The sequence below is a fragment of the Rhinolophus sinicus genome, linkage group LG07, assembly GCF_036562045.2.
Source record: "Rhinolophus sinicus isolate RSC01 linkage group LG07, ASM3656204v1, whole genome shotgun sequence".
NCBI classification, from domain to species: domain Eukaryota; kingdom Metazoa; phylum Chordata; class Mammalia; order Chiroptera; family Rhinolophidae; genus Rhinolophus; species Rhinolophus sinicus.
In genome coordinates, this window is record NC_133757.1 from 102,118,416 (window position 1) to 102,135,665 (window position 17,250).

At 36.4% G+C, this 17,250-nt stretch overlaps 1 protein-coding gene across 2 annotated transcripts in view; it reads left to right on the plus strand.

The window, feature by feature from the left end:
- PDGFC (platelet derived growth factor C) overlaps nucleotides 1-17,250 on the plus strand; it is a 175,980-nt gene that overhangs the window by 147,652 nt on the left and 11,078 nt on the right. For both annotated transcript variants that reach the window (XM_074338398.1, XM_019733263.2), the window contains exon 5: nucleotides 16,819-17,026. In XM_074338398.1, coding sequence (XP_074194499.1) covers nucleotides 16,819-17,026 — 208 coding nt within the window. The remainder of the gene's footprint in view (nucleotides 1-16,818; nucleotides 17,027-17,250) is intronic.

Here is a 17,250-nt window from a genome sequence, read left to right on the forward strand (position 1 = left end):
TCAAGTTCCTCATGAAGTTAATACTTTTAACCAAATATCCTTTGAGGCTAATTATTTAGAAAATGTTTAAATTTGGATTATTAATTTCAGCATTTTTTCACATTGAATGTGAAGTAACATATTGAATTCACTTTAAAGACTAAATCACCCAAATCACAATTTGAGTAAGGATTTTGGGCTTGGCTGCATTTCTGATACTGAAATTTACCCTTTTTTGTAAAAAGTTTTTGGTATCATTTTGTGTGTAAAAATCTTTAAAATAGATTAGTATAGACTTTCATTGAATCGCTCATAGTCATGTTTTCAAAGGGCCTCAGTTACAACGTTCTGAAAGTTCTGCTGATATCAGAATGCTTTGGAGATTCTAGTCACTCTTTATGGACCCCGTGACCTTCCCTGAGCTCACCATTTCTTTGTCTTCCTTGTGCTAGTGTTTTCTCTGGGCTTTTCTTTGGCCCCAACACCACAGTGTTTGCCTACTTTGAACACTTATTTTTGGGAGTCCTAGCCTGAGGTTATTGGCAAGCGTACCTGAATGAAGAAAGCTCTGGAAATACCCAACCACAAAACTACACCACCACGCTATGTATGGTGTCCATGAATGAAATCCTGCTGTCATTCTAACTGAAATTGCATTTATTTTAGATTCAAATGTTCTGTTTCTCTGTCCATCCTGCCTCCCACTCTCTGAAACTACCATTTTGCAATTTCTTCTCTCTCTGCAAACCTCTAGCATCATTTCTCCTGTTCTCACTCTCAGATTATAATTATGCTACCTGCTTCACAAGAATAGAAGCAAGCAGAAAAGGACTCGCGTAAGGTCCCGCCATGTTCTTTTCCCACCCTGTACCTGAACAACTGAGCGTCCTTTCTGAGACCTTTGGTGAACATTGGGGAATTGGATTGCTTGCTAAATATCATTTCTACCATCTGCTCTTGTCTACTTCTACTCAAGGGGTGTTCCTGCATTCTTCTCTCTCTCCTGCACTATCATATTTTTCTTGTTACTTTCTATTTATAGGTCCATTCCCCTCAACATATAAATATACTATCATTTCTCCCACTTAAGCAAAATATGTCTTTCTCTTGAACCCACATCCCATCCAACTGCCAGTCCTGTTCGCTCTCCTTGTCAGCAACGTCTCAGAATAATTCTTAGTGTTCCCTGTCTCTAATTGCTCTCCTTTTATCCTCTCCTAAACTCACCCTCTGTCAAGATTTTAGCCCTGACTACTCCACCAAAAGTGCATCTGTTAAGGTCTCCAATGAAGACATTGCTAAATCCAGCGGAAATTTCTCAATCCTCCAATTAGACCTGTCATCAGTGTTCAACACACCTGATCCTTTATTTCTTCCCACTGAAAACTTTTTCCCCTGTTTTACAGATCATCACATTCTCTACATTTTCATTCTGACCTTTCTCAGTCCCTTTTTACTGAATCTTCTTCCTTTCCTGACATAGAATTATGGGAGTATCCCTAGGGTCATTCCCTTTTTCAGTCAAGACCACTTTATCCAGACTTTGAAACCATGATCAACACTCACTCATTCGGTGACCTCATTCAATCTTGTGGCTTTTCATACTATCCAAGCCAATAGCTCCTCATTTGTATATTCAGTCCCTGTATATTACCTAAAATCCTCTCTTGAATGTCCAACTGCCTGCTCAACCTTTCAATTTGGATTTTTGCAACTACCTCTAAGTGCCTCCCTGTTTCCACCTTTGCTTTCCTGCTGTCAATGTCTAACATGGCAGTTAGCATGACCTTTTCAAATGTAAGTGAGATAATATCACTCCTTTGCTTAAAATTCTCCAGTGCCAGAAGTTGCAACTGAAAATACAGGATGACCAGTTAAACTTGAATTTCAGATAAACAATGAATGATTTTGTATCTTTTGGGCCATACTTACACTAAAAACGCATTTGTGATTTATCTGAAATTCAAATGTAGCTGTGCATCCTGTAATCTGGCAAGTCTTTTCCCAACTCACCGAGCGTAAGTTTTTAATCCTTACAATGACTCTAAAAGGTTCCATGCTATCTGGCCTCCTGCTATCTCTGACCTCCAGTCCTGCCACAATGTTCTTTCCTTACTGTTCCTGCAGTGTACCAAACATATTTTCTGCTTCTGTTCATTTGGCCTGCTCTTTCATATACCTAGGAAAATTGTCCTCAGATAGCCACATGACTTATATTCTCACATTCTTTAAATTTTGCTTGAATATCACCTTTTTACTGAGGCCATCTCTGTCTCTCTTACCTCCTCCCTGCTTTATTATTATTTTTTTTATTATACATTCTGTATGTTTTTTATATTCTGTACGTGGTCTCTTTCTCCCCAGTAGAATATATACTCCATAGAGATAGACATATGTGTTTATTTTGTTCACTGCTGTGCCTGGCCCTTATTAGAGTCTCAGTATGTTGAATAATTTATTTATATATATATATATGACCCGTGAGTAATTAAAATCCTATTAGTTATGGATGTACCTACTAATCTATAAGGTAACAGTTCCACATTTTTCTATCTTCAGTACCCTCTCTGAAATCAGCTGAAGCAATGAGGATTTTTAGAGAGCAAGGGAAGGGCGAGGATCAAAAATGAGTCCAGAGCATTGGATTCAGGCAATGGGTGGCATGGGGCAGGGTAAACGGCAAGGCAACAAAGATAATGTAGGAAAGCACCTATAAATTGACCTTGAACTTTATTATATATACTTAACTGTAACTTTACATCTCTGGAGTATTATAGCCCTCTTAATCCATGTGTTAGGTTCCACATGCAGAAAATACTGGCTCTTTTAATAATGCAATTAGTTGATTCTGGTTGGGAAAATTTTACCTTCTGTAAATATATGTAAATGTTACCATTTTTTTAGAATCACTCATAGCTCCTCTCACTCATTCTAAGAAAACAGTGCAGTAATCCCCTTAGTTAATGCTAGCTTAGTTAATGCTAGCTGCTCTCTTTCAAGACAGTTATGAATCCAGTACCGTGTTTCCCCGAAAATAAGACCTAGACGGACAATCAGCTCTAACGTGTCTTTTGGGCAAAAGTTAATATAACACCCGGTATTATATTATATTATATTATATTATATTATATTATATTATATTATATTATACTATATTATACTATATTATTATATTATATAAGACCCGGTCTTACATTATAGCAAAATAAGACTGGGTCTTATATTAATTTTTGCTCCAAAAGACACATTAGAGCTGATGGTCCGGCTAGGTCTTATTTTCGGGGAAACAGGGTAGGTGCTCTGCATATCAGACTGAGGTCTGAAGGGTCTAGTTTTAGATGTTTATTAACCTTCAATTAGGGAACAATGAACAAGATCTTAGGCTGGTTGTTTTTTATTCTCTTTTCCTATACATGATGTAAAAGGCTTGTTTGCTGTATAGTTTAACACATAGGGGTAAAAATATCCCTAAGCTGTTAGGGCTCATTTCTGCATTGTTCCCATGTACATCGGAAATTATTGACAGCATAGTGAACTATTGTACATACACACAGTATAATCATTTATTTACTAATCTTCTTTTCATGAACATTTTAGTTTTGATTTTAATTTTGCTTTCCTCTATTAGTATTGCTACAATGAATATTCTTGGATTGTACCTTTGATTATTTTCTTAGGATAAACTACTGAATATGAAATTATAAGAGCTTAGAAATTGGGCATTTTTAAGGCTTGTGGAAAATATTGTCTAATCGACTTACAAAAATGCCGTGACATTTTAGTCTTCCGTACAGCTTATGAGATGGACATTCTTGCCTTATCTTTGCCTATAGTGCTTATTAACTGTCCTCTGTTCTCAAATTCCTTTTCTTCATTAGGTCTCTTCTTTTCTGATTGAAAATTTACAGTTTTCACTTATTATATATATTACATCGTCTTCTAATCTGTCCCATAAATCCATTATTCTTTTTTCTCCCTGTCAAACGTAATGAAGTACGATCAACTCACTTTCTTCATGTATGTTCCATTTCTTCTTAAAGGCCCTCTTCCTTCCTTATCTACTTTAATGGAAATTCAGTATATCTAAGGACACAGAAGACCACCTCTTTAATAACCTCTTCAGTGGCCTATTTGTATCCCTTTTCCTTCCAGCCCTTTCCATCACTTTGATGTTGCTATCTACCTCCACTTCTCAAAACTCGCTTGTCCTTTGGCTACAAAATCACTAATGCCTCCAAAGGCCGCAGGTTCTCTTCCAGCCACTTTGATTTATTCCAGGCACCGGTGCTGGTTCCCATGCCTCGGCTGAACATATAAATATTGGGAAGCCAGAATTTCCTCTCCGTGATCATCTTCTCATTTTATTTGTACTCTTACCCATAGCTTTAAGTAATAGACATAGATATAGATGTAGATACAGATATAGATATAGCTATAGATATATTACTCTTGAGCCCATCCTCAATGCTTAATGCCAGGGAAATTTTGCTGTTGTTCATTGAACATATGAGTCTATTTCAATGCCCCACAGCTTCTCTACTTAAATGACCCAACCTGAACTTTTTTCTTCTCCTATCCTTACCTATTTTGTCTATGCTGGGTAGTTATGTCACCGTCAACCCATTCTCTCAAGCTACCAATATTTAATATCATGCTGAGTTCTTCTCTCCCTCACTCCTTATTCCACAGCTACCAATGCCTGTTGACGCCACCACAGTCACATACTTTGACACCGTTCTCATTTCCTTTTCCTCAATTGTGGCGATCAGTTCATAAAGTATTTTCTTTCTTTCTTTCTCTCTCTCTCTCTCTCTCTCTCTCTTTTGGCATTTCATTAATATTTTTCTGCCAGATCCTAAAAGCCATTAGGGATCAAAATGACGCAGGAGATATGAAACTCGTCCTCTGCCCTGATAGAGCTTATAGGCAAGTGGGTGAGAGATGTGCAATGATTTCAATTCAGTGGAGTGCCGAGATCTTAATAATAGTGGGATGGAGGGAGGGATGGAGGGAGGAAGAGAAGGAGAGAGAGAGAGAGAGAGAGAGAGTCTGGTTAGTGGAAGCTTCCTGGAGGAGTTGAATCTTTATTGAAGAGTAGTGATTAGCTGCATGAACAAGGGCAGTAGCTAATTGTTGACAAAGGGAAACACTGTGGCAACAGTTCAAATGCCAAAGCCTTATTTATGGCTCCCACTAGAGTTTACACACCACGTTCCCTAATCTAGCATACCTTATATAAACTAGATATAGAAAGCGAAAAAATGGACAAAACTTGATTATATCCTACCTTTCTTAAAATTTCTTTTGACCTCCTTGCTGCTTTGTGATTACATCCAAATTTCTTAGTTTGGCACACTCAAAGGCTTCCCAGTGAGACACCAACTTGTCTCCACAGCCTCACCTCCTGACACCTGCTGTCCCATCCAATGGTGATGCTTTAGTCCTGCTCTTCCTCTTGCTCTTAACCCAACACCATTCTTTTCCCCAGTTTAAGTTCTTTGTAAATAACTAAAGTGCTTCTCCCTTCTAATCTATATAATAAGTACTTTTTTTATTCTCTAAGTTCTAGATTACCTTTCCCCTCCTCTTTGTAGTCCCCATTAATTCTTTCAGCACTGAGCTTTTAACCATTGCGTAGTCCTTACCAAGGGGCACAGATTTGTCCATCAAGAGATACAAACTTCATAATGACTATGTTATTCCTCTGCATCTCCTTAAGGCAAGCACATAACAGGGCTATAATGGAGTTTATGGCCAAAAACTATATTTTTACCCACCCCAATTTTCAAAGCCATGTCTTGCTTCTGTCAGCTGAAGAAAAGGACTTCTCAGGTATGTTTGGGAGTGATGGCAGCACTTTCTCACAAAAATATTCTATGTTCTTTTCTGCCTTGGGTGACTTTATCAACCTTCCCACAATTCTGATTATTTGACACAATTTTATTTTAGTATAGTGACCAACATGAAAGAGCATATACCTGTTTACCCTTTCAGTTTTTGGAGGTAGTCACATTAGCAGACGAGCAGTGAAGACTTTATAGCATAAGAGAAATGTCACAAAGTGATTAAAAACTAAAGGAAATGACTTAGCACTTGATAAAATCATTCTCATTCATATTTTCCTCCATCTTGAAATGTGCACTGCATGGTGACTATTTTATAGAAGTTTATTTTAACACACTTCTATTCACTGTGATTAAAATAACCGTTACGCAATGAGCCTGACTAGTGCAATCCAGCATTTTCGGTGGAATTTTTGTTTGTTTCGTTTCATATAATGACTTTGTAGGCCAGGAATAAGCGTTTAGAAAACTGAAATTAGAGATGTGAGCTAAGGGTATTATTATACTTTTTTTGAAGTTTCTCAGCATAGAGCTATTCATGGCCATCAACATACCTAGACTTGCATTTACTGAACCTCTTGTTGTGAAATGCTCATTTCTCTCCTCAGAATAGCTCTTGAATATAAATCTGTTTTAACAGAGAAAGAAGTTTGAACAAGGATTTTCCCTGTGGGGCAGGACAAGCTCTGATTTGCCGTGTCAGGGTTATAAGAATGTTGGGTGGGGAGATCAGTGAACACTGACTAAGTAGGTAATGTCACTCCATACAGCACAAACCTACAAAAATCATGATGGGAGTTTTTAAAAATAATTGTTTATCTTGACTAAGGTTGATACAATGGGGATAATGAAACATAATACAAAAATGTGCATAATAATTCCTAAGTATGTCTAATGCTTAATTGTTTGTTAAAATGTTACATTATACCATTTTACTTAATCCTTGAACGATTTCTAAGATAGGAGCTATCATTCCTGCTTTAAACGTATTCCTACAGACACAAACATACATGAGGTGCTCATCATGTAATTTACAGAAATGCTTCATTTTCTTTGGCTGGCGGACATTGCTCTCCTACTCTGAAGAAGAGAACATTGTCTTTATCTGTAGGAGGGCCAGTGATAGCCTGCTGAGCAGATAGAATGAGCCCCAGGGGAGGATGAATGGCAGATTTCTGCCAGATGGAAGGATACACAGGGCAAGGGGTGGGGAAAGGATGCAGAGCTCCCATGCCTTCTCCAGGCACACCTCTCTCCCCAAATCTCTATGTTCACCAACCTGGAAGCTCTCTGAACCCTGTCCTTTTGAGTTTTTATGGAATCTGCATTATAGTAGTTACAATTGGCTTAATCCTTAGCCATTGGCAATGGATTCACCCCCTCCCCCCAATTAACCATTGGCAATTGATTCCCTGGAGGTTGGGAAACGCTGAAAGTGCAAACTCTAACAACCTCCATATTTAGGTGTGGTCCAAAAGTCACTCATTAACATAACAAAAGACACCTTCATTGCTCTTATCACTTGGAAAATTCCAAGGGTTTAGTTGCTCTGTGCCAGAAACAGGGATGAAAACCAAATGCATATTTCTTATTATAAACCACAATATCACAGATTCTCACCCTAGTCTGAAGGTAGAATCAAGATAATTTGATGTGGGGTTTAAGCAAGGGCATGAGCAAAGGATGACTCCGACTGACAGAGCTTCCATTTATATGGAGATAGCAAAAGGTGTAGGTTATAAATAGGGATTTGGTGGTAGGCAGCATGTAAATCACAGGGAATGCTTTGAAACTGTATGATACCAGTCAAAGAAAGAATGTAGACAGATAATAGAAGAGGTCCAAGCAATGAGCCTTGGATTACTCCAGATATAGAAGTGAGGGGATCAAGAGGAACCAGCCAACAGAGCTAAGAAGCGTCTATCGAGGTAGGAAGAAACCTTGCAGAGCCACCTGTCAGTTAGGACGAAGACTGAGAAAATGGGCTATTAAATTCAGCCATGGTGGGGGTGGTCATTGGTGACCTTAATACTTTATATACACACTAATTACTTCCATTAGACTATCTTATTTTCCCCCCGAAAAGCATCTCCTGAGGGATTTTTTATTACTATCCCCAATGTCAGCTACTTGCGCACACTCTTTTTATACTGTCAAGCCATTTAAAAATAACTCTGCACTGTTGTTTCTCACAAAATAAGGTCTTTCACACCTCTAAAATTTGAGTGAAGTTGAGGGTCTTATCTGACTATTAAACTTATTGAACACATCATTATTGAAAATATCTACCAATATAGGCACCATTTCTCTGCCAGAGCCCCCAAAACATTCCACACATTTCCCTTAATGGTTGTTGAATGCATTGAATAAATATTGAACTATAAGTAAAATTTCTGTAAGAAAGAGTTTATAGGGATTCTGGTTTGGGGTACACGTAAATTCAAGTGTTTTAGTGAAGGTGTGTTTTTCTTCTAACAGTTCTTATTTTCCATTCTCTTTCACTTGAAATTCCTTACTATTGATCATTTCTGGAGCACGGTAACAAAGCAAATCCACAAGCATTCAATTTAATAAGATTAGGGGGAAAGTCATGTGATGCTTTTTTGTCAAACACTCGCAGCTGCTAGATGTTGTTTCAGTTTTTTATGGCCTGTCATATATGTGTGTGTGTGTATATATATATATATATATATATATATATATATATATATATATATATTTTTATTCAGACGAATAATTCTTAAAATCTTGGTAGGAAAAAACCCTTAATTTTGGCTTCCCACAGATGCCATTGTGGAAAATGTGGAAAACATTGGGACGGAGTTATTTATCCATCTCATGGATAAATCCACAATTTTACCTAGGAAGTAGAAAGCTCTGTGTTCACTGATTCACTAGCCGCACATCAACCTGCTCCCTGGTAAAGGGTTGGCATCTTCGGAGACATTTCAGCCTAAGGCTCTGACATCAGAGTGAAATTCTCTAACGGGTGACTGCAGACTTCTAACTCTTTAGGTGCGGAGGATTTGAGGGTAGCAATGCTGTAATTTGTAAATGTAGTCAGATGACAGTAGTTCTCAAGTTTCCTGCTGATAGGAAAATTGAACCAGTGGCAGCTGTTTCATCCACTAATGTAGTAAGACACTGTTCTTATGAACATAAATAATACTTTTTTTAAAAGATAACATTTTCAGAAAAGCTAGTCATTTCTTTCTCCATGGTTGGACCCAGGCAGAATGCTGCTGCTATCCAGGGTTTGCCTGAAACCATGAAACTCATGGGCATTTGAAGGTAGTTTCAGGTTTGAACCTTGAAATTACTCTTTTGAAGTGTTAGATGATAAACATTGTTCACTTTTCATACTGGACTGTCATTGTGAGTGGCTGTATTGATATGTCAAGTTTTATTGAATTACCATGCTCTTTCAGTAAGAACCTCTCAGTATTAAGATGGGATATGAATACAATTGGCCATCTTCCCTAGGATTTCTCACTTAAATATATAATCTGCATTATCCACACAGTATTAAAACATCTGTTCTTGAGTAGGAATGCAAGCATTTGCTTTTCTTTGCTGGCTTAAAAATAATTTAAAAACATAACCCAGATAACTTTTGGGATGAATTCAGATAAGAACAGGGGGAAATGACAAAGGAGCATGTTTAAATTAATTGTTCCAGGGTATTCTTGTGTCTTTACAGAGCCTCCCATCAGTTTTTCCAGGCACGCATTTTTGTGTACATGCCCTGTCTGCTTCTTAAGCTCTTTAAAAGTCAGACCTATGCACAATATATCAGCTTGACAATACATAAGTGAGATTGGAGACACCTTTAAGAAGTGATGTAACACAAGACTGCACTTTTTGTTTTTCCTCTCTGGTAACACCTGGAATATTATTTGGTTGTTGTTTTGTTTTTAATGACTACAACAATAAAACCTAATCTTCATTCCTAACTTTTCTGCTGGGCATAAATGAAGTGAAAGCCTCCTTATCAGTTTGAAATGTACTATATGCAGTTGACTAAGAAAGCTTCAATATAAATCTTTCTAGGCCTTAAAAGTTTTGCAACAGTTGCTATGCTACTCAAGGTAAACATTTGCATGGGTGTATTTGTCCAGAGAAGATTCCCTGCAAATGTTGTATTTTTAAAATTGTACTCTCCACAAAAACCCTAATAAAAAAGACAGCTATATTTTTTTTTAGAGGTAAGTATTTATTGTGAAATTTTAAGCAGTTCAGATAATACTATTCCAGACAGGAAACCAACTTTTTGTTTTCCTAAAAAAGGAAAAGATGATAATAAGTGCATAAAATATGTATGGTAGCCTAAGATGTTGATTTTTTGAAAGTAACACTAGAGAAGTCAGGAAGGGAACTTACTCTTGAAGCCAAACCTGCTGTCTTGTGCCTGTTACACAAATTTGTATGGCCATTACTTTGTCCGAACACATGGGCTGCCAGTTATTTTTCAATAATAAAAGCAGAAGTATATTTGTTTTTCTGTTATTCTTTCATATTAAGTTCACTTTTTATGGTCCACACTCCCCAGGATTTGTGAGATACTTGTTGGGTTACTGATGTGATACCTAATAGCAAATTTTCAGTTTTCCTTTGTTTTGGCAAAGGAAAAATCTCTCCTATGATACAAAATACTTTGGTTTATCACAAGGGTGATAATTTTGATCTGTTTTGTTCACAGTGCCCACCTTATAGAGTTTTTAATAAATCTTTGTTAAATGATTTAACACAGTATTATATTAACCTTTTCTCTGCTGCTATAATAGATTTTAAGTTGTGAAGTCCATGACAGCATGCATTAGTTTCCTAGGGCTGCTGTTACAAAGTATATACTACAGACTGGGTAGCTTAACCAACAGAAATTTATTTTCTCACAGATCTGGAAGCTAGAAGTTTGAAATCAAAGTGTCAGTAGGATTGGTTTCTTCTGAGACCTTTCTTTCTGCTTGGTTTGTGGATGGCTGTCTTCTCCCTGTGTCTTTCTGTGGTCTTTCCTCTGTGTGTATCTGTGTCCAAATTTCCTCTTCTCACAAGGACCAGTCATATTGGATTAGGGCTCATCCTAATGACCTCATTTAAACTGAATTACCTCCTTAAGGGGCCTATCTCCAAATACAGTCTCATTCTGTGGTACTGAAGGTTAGGCTTTCAATCTAAAATTTTAGTGGGACACAATTCGGCCCATAACACAGCATATATCTATATGTATTTGAAACGTGTTATCAATTCTCTAAACATGAATCTGTTGTCTTCTGTTTTTAGATTAACACAATTTCCTTTCATAAGCTAGATAATGTCTTTCTATGGATGTTTACATTCTTAAAAAGCAGAGTAAACTTATATGCACTCTCAGGACAGGGAAAAAAAAAAAAATTCATGTTGTTTTGTTAGTTGTACCATAGAGTAGTTTTTCCCCAAATCCACTGATTATCTAAAGCAACAAGGAAGATTTAAAGATAAAAAATAGACATCAGCCCCACCACAGACTTACTAAGTAGTAGTAGGTTTATTTTCGAAGCTTTCCAGATAATTTTGCTAAAGCTGTGTTAAACCCATTTTTCAGCTCTTTTTGTAATTGAGATAAAATCGACCTATAACATGTGTAAGTTTAAGGTGTATATATATTGATTTGATACACATATACATTGCGATATGATTACCATCTTAGCTAACACCTCTATCATGTCACATAATTGTCACATAATTTTCAATTCTATTTTGTGGTAAGAATATTTAAGATCTAGTTTCTTTAGAGCTTTGAAGTATATAATATAGTATTGTTGACTATGTATTAGATCTCCAGCACTTATTATCTTCAAACTGTAAGTTTGTACCTTTTGACCATCTCTCCAGGTCTCCCACCCTCCAGCCCTTGGTACCACCATTCTACTCTCTGTTTAAGTGTTCAGCTTTTTTAGATTCCACATTTAAGTGAGATCATTCAGTATTTGTCTTTCTCTGTGTGACTTATCTCACTAAGCATAATACCCTCTAGGTCCATCCATGTTGTCACAAATGGCAGGATTACATTCTTTCTCGTGGCTGAATAGTATATACAGTATACCACATCTTCTTTATTCATTCTTCTGTGGATGTACACTTAGGTTGTTTTCATATTTTGGCTATTGTTAATAATGCTGCAATAAGCAGAGGAGGGCAGATACCTTTTCAATATCCTGTTTTCATTCCCTTTGGTTATATATCCAGAAGTTGGATTCCTGGATTATGTGGTAGTTTTCATTTTAATGTTTTGCAGAACTTCCATACTGTTCTATAGTGGCTGAGCAAATTTACGTTTTCACCAGCAGTGCATAAGAATGTTTTGGAAATGACAGCAAAGGCACAGCAGCAAAACCAAAATCAAAAAAGTCGGAATCCATCACACTACAAAGCTTCTATAAATCAAGAGAAGCAATCAACAAAATAAAAAGGCAACCTGTGGAATGGGACAAAATATTTGCAAAGCATATATATTGGATATGTTAAAAGTTGTAATGTGTAAAAACTCATACAACTCAATAACTTTAAAAATATCATTAAAAAATGGGCAGAGGAACTAAATAGCATTTTTTTTCCAAAGAAGTCATCCAAACAGTACATGAAAAGATGCTCACCATTAGTAATCATCAGAGAAATTCAAATCAAAACCACAGTGAGATATCACCTCACACCTATTGGAATGGCTATCATCAAAAGTACAAGAAATAGGAAGTGTTTGGAGGATGGAGAGAAAATAGACCCTCTAGCAATTATATAGAATTACATAGAATTCTGAAATTTGAAAGCTGGAAAGAAACTTAAAAGTCACTGAGTTCAGCAGCCATGCTTTACAGAGGAGGAAACCGAGACTAGGCTTAAAGGGGTTACAGTATTTGCCCGATAAATTGTCTTTCTGAAATGTGAGCGTCTTCAAATTGACAGTCCAGGCTCTTTGACTCCTGATAAGGATTTTTCTCTCATATCATGTTGTCATTCAGAATGACTTTCACCAAGGAATTTGAAAAAAAAAAAAAACTCATTTGTATAAGACCCTTAACACATGGTACTGACATTTTAGAATTGCATGGTTTGACAGGGCTCTTCATTGCAGAGATTTCAGGTTCCTTTTCTGCTCTTTCACCATCTATCTTTCCAAAGTAATGTACCTGAAAAGGTCTAGCCTAGGACTAGGATATCCACTCAAGTTATCCCTACAACCCGGCAGGTAATGGTAGAAAAGCTTTTTTTCTGGCTTACTAAAGTAGAGATGTTTAGTCATTTGCATTATGGAATACCAAGAAACTCTGCTTTTCCTTACTGACCATTGTCATCCACTAAATAGTCTTAGAACAATTCATAATTTAGTAATAAGTATATATTTCCTTGGTGACTAAAAGAGATAAGGGGTGGGGAATGTGAAAATCCAATTGAGTTTGAGGCACTTAGCCCAATCATAAATATTTTTAAGTAACACAGATATTATCAGAATTTTCTAGACACTAAATATGGGGGAAAAATCTATGAGCCTGTACTGAAAATAGGAGGTTTTGATTAAAGGAAAAATTAAAACTTAAAAAAAAAAAAAAAAAAAGCATGACATTTTTTTCCTGTAACTTCTTTTTCCCATTGCTCCCCCTTTTCTCTGAAAATCCCTTTAGGCAACTTAGAAAAGCAGAACTTCTAAAGTGAAGAACTTGGTTGTTCCTTGAACCAATCAGTGGGGTGACTGTCATGAGAATGCCCTTAAAAGCATTGCTTCCTCTGTTCTGTCTAAGGGTTGATGCTTTAAATCCAGGGCAAATGAGTTGATTCTCCCCTCATGTTTTGTTGGGTGGGCACTGCTATGTGTGCTTGTGTGTGTTTGTGTGTGTGTGTGTGTGTGTGTGTGTGTGCATGTGTGTGTGTGTGGTTTATCTCCTTAAATTTATCTTAATTTAAATATTTAAAAGCTTGGAGCTTTATGCCATCAACCAATATTTGCGTGCACTAACATATGCCAAGTTAGTTTCTCCCAACCTTTGACATTTGAGGGGATTGTTTTATATTGTCATAGTCCTGAGTAACAACTCAGTTATTCTTTGAGTATTACTGACCCTTAATTTTCACTTTATATAAACATATATATATATTTTTGGCTTAATTTTAAAAATTTGCATTAACAGTTTCACATAATAAATTTAATCAATATTAACCAAATTGGTTAAACGGACAATTAAAACTTTTATCAGATAATTGTTCATTTATGTATGCAATATAGTTATCAGTCATAATAGTACTCTCTGTCAAAACAATTATGCATTTCTTGGACAATTAAAAAATACTGGGAGTAAATAGGGAACGTATTAAATCTGGTTTCTGCTCTCAAAAGTTCACAGAGCAATTGGAAACATCTTAGTAGCAATATTTTATCCAGAATCTCCACATTATTGAAATTAGATCTTTACAATAAGAATAAAATCAATGTTGACCCAAGGCTGCCACAGTCATTTCTGCCGATTATGCTCTATAAAAATCCATCCCACCCCCTTCTTCCCACTCCCCTTACTCCCCTCACTCCCCGTGTGCAAAAGGATCTCTATACCTACAAAGCTATGAGCCCCAGCAGGGGCTGTGCCTGCCCCAGAGAACAGTGGTCCTTTTTCTAATTTACAGAGCAGCTTCTGCTTTTCAGGCCATGTGCCCACAGGATAGCCCAGAGAGGGAATCTCTTGCAAATTGACACAATTGAGATATATGGGGCAATGATGTCCCTGCTCTTGAGGAAGTTTTCATGGATGAATTGGGTTTCAAGAAAGGCCATTATAAATGGAAAAGATTTATTATGTGGATCACAGGAGGGAGAGTTTGCATATGGGGGATGGCAACAGCATTTAGCATGGGTGGAAGTACAAGGCCTGAGATGAATATGACATGTGCAGCAGTCAGTGAAGAGACTAGATTGATTGGAACAAAATGTGCATGTCTTTGATGAGTAGAGGATCAGATGGGAAAGGGCAGGAAAGGTCAGATAGTAAGGACCCTGAGTGCAGGGGAAGGAATTTGGATTTCATCCTCCAGATGAGAATCACTCTAGAGGCATTTGTTCAAATTCATCACATGATCAGTGATAACTTATTTTAGGTAGATTAACCCAGGGTTATGCAGCATAGAATAAAGTGAATAAGGAAAGATTAAAGGCAAGGATACAAAGTTCGAGGCTACTATACATAGTACCTGGTTTTTCAGTATCTAGCCCAGTATCTGATGAGAATGAAAAGGAAGAGCTGATATGATAATTTTTCATTATAACAAATAGTATTTTTACCTGATCTTCAAGAGGAATCCATATGTATTATAGAACATGTTGGAAATAAAGATATATATAAAGAAGAAAATTAAAAAAAAACATTCTCATTTAAATCATAGGTGAACACTCTCAACATGCTACGAACTGTTGATCTTCTTGTTTTGTTTTGTTTCTATTTATGTATGTTGAAATGATGGTATATTTACACTACATTTATATAGCTGTTTTTTTGCTACATAGTAGGCATTTCTTTTGTTAATAAAAATTCCTAGAGGACATCATTTTTAATGGCTGTATACTATTTCAGTTATGAGTAGTACAGTGTAATTAACTGTCTCAACTATCATAAATTTAGATTTTTCCCAACTTTTTGTTCTTATAAAATGCTGCTGTAATGAACATCAGTCAACTAAATGCTTTATTCTATACTCTTCTTCTCCACTCCTCTGCAAAAAGTAATGATAATAGCAAAACTAATCCTAGCATGTGTTCATTTACTTGTTTTGCCTATTTTGATTTCAGTTCTGCTCTACCATTCCCCACCCTAAAAATTAGGGTAGTTCTTCCTGAACTTCTATTGAAATTATTGGCTCATTTTGTCACTTGCCATTTATAAAGATGGATTGCAATCCATTGCTCTATGTATGAACATTTAGGTTGTTTCCGTTTTTCCTCTATTTCAAACAACACTGCAATGAATATCAGTATACATATTCCCCATGTGCACAAATAAAAGGTTATAAACCTCAAAGGTGAATTACAGGGGCACAGGACATATAAATCTTCAACTCTAGTTTCCTATGTAAACTAAAGTGGTTGGACCAATTTATACTCACTTTTGCAGGCAGAGAAATTCCAATTTACCCACATACTTGGTAATCCTTTTTTTAAAATGCTTGCCAATCTCATGTATGTGAAATAGTGTCTCCTTTTTTATATGTGACATATCTCACTTTGTTTTGCATTTCTCTGATAACTAGTGAATTTTAGCATGTTTTTATGTCTGTTGACCATTCAAGCTTCTTGTCTGAAATTTGCCCATTTTCTATTGAGTTGTTTTTGTCTCTTTTTATAGAGTTTGGCCACTATTATAATCCTGTGATAGTTACATAATTTACTAAAGTGTTCCCCCAGTGTCTGTCTTTCAATCCTATTTATTAAAACACTTGTAGGCAAATTTATTAGAGTTATGTTTTATAGTTTGGGAATTTTCTATTTTGATTAGCAAGTTCTTCTCTAATGTCAAAGGCTTTCCCCCTGCATTTTGTTGTTAATTCTCTATGAGTTAATTATTTGATATTAAATTTTTAATCCATTGGACATTCATTTGCATAACTACCTAGTTATTTCCCAGACTAAGGAAAATGGAAAGTGGAAACAAAGAAACAAAAATTTGGTCACCTGTATTACAGTTTCCATTTTAAGTCCGTCCATGAACCACGAGACATTTTCTTTTTTATTTAAGCAACAGCTATCCACATCCACCTTGGTTTGTAGGAATGGAAATTAAAAATCTTTCTCATTACCTACCTGGAAAATCTCTCCAAGTTCATCTACATGAAGTCTTGCAAAGGAATTGCTTCTGACTGGAGTGGAATACAATTTCACTTCTCATGTGTTTACAGCCTCAGTCTATCTAACTTCATGCTTCAATCCAGAAGGAAAACATTGTCATTTCTGAACTATATAACACACGATTCCTTTTACTTTCAGCAATTCACAGAAACTGTGAGCCCTTCAGAGTTACCCGCCTCAGCTTTGCCACTGGACCTGCTGAATAACGCCGTCACTGCCTTTAGTACCTTGGAAGATCTTATTCGGTATCTTGAACCCGATAGGTGGCAGTTGGACTTAGAAGATCTCTATAGGCCAACGTGGCAACTTCTTGGCAAGGCTTTTGTTTTTGGAAGAAAATCCAGAGGTAAGCTCTCTCTTCAGATTAGAACCTCACGTAATTCTTTTAGCAGCTAATGTTTCAGATTCTTTTGCCATAGAATCTGAAACATTATGGGTAGAGTTTTAAATCCTTCAGAGATATATTTAAATACTCAATTTTCATAACATTTGAGCATGTGTACATACTAAATAAGAATACATACGAATGGGGGGGACGTGCTTATTTAGAATGCAATGGGTTTGCAAAAT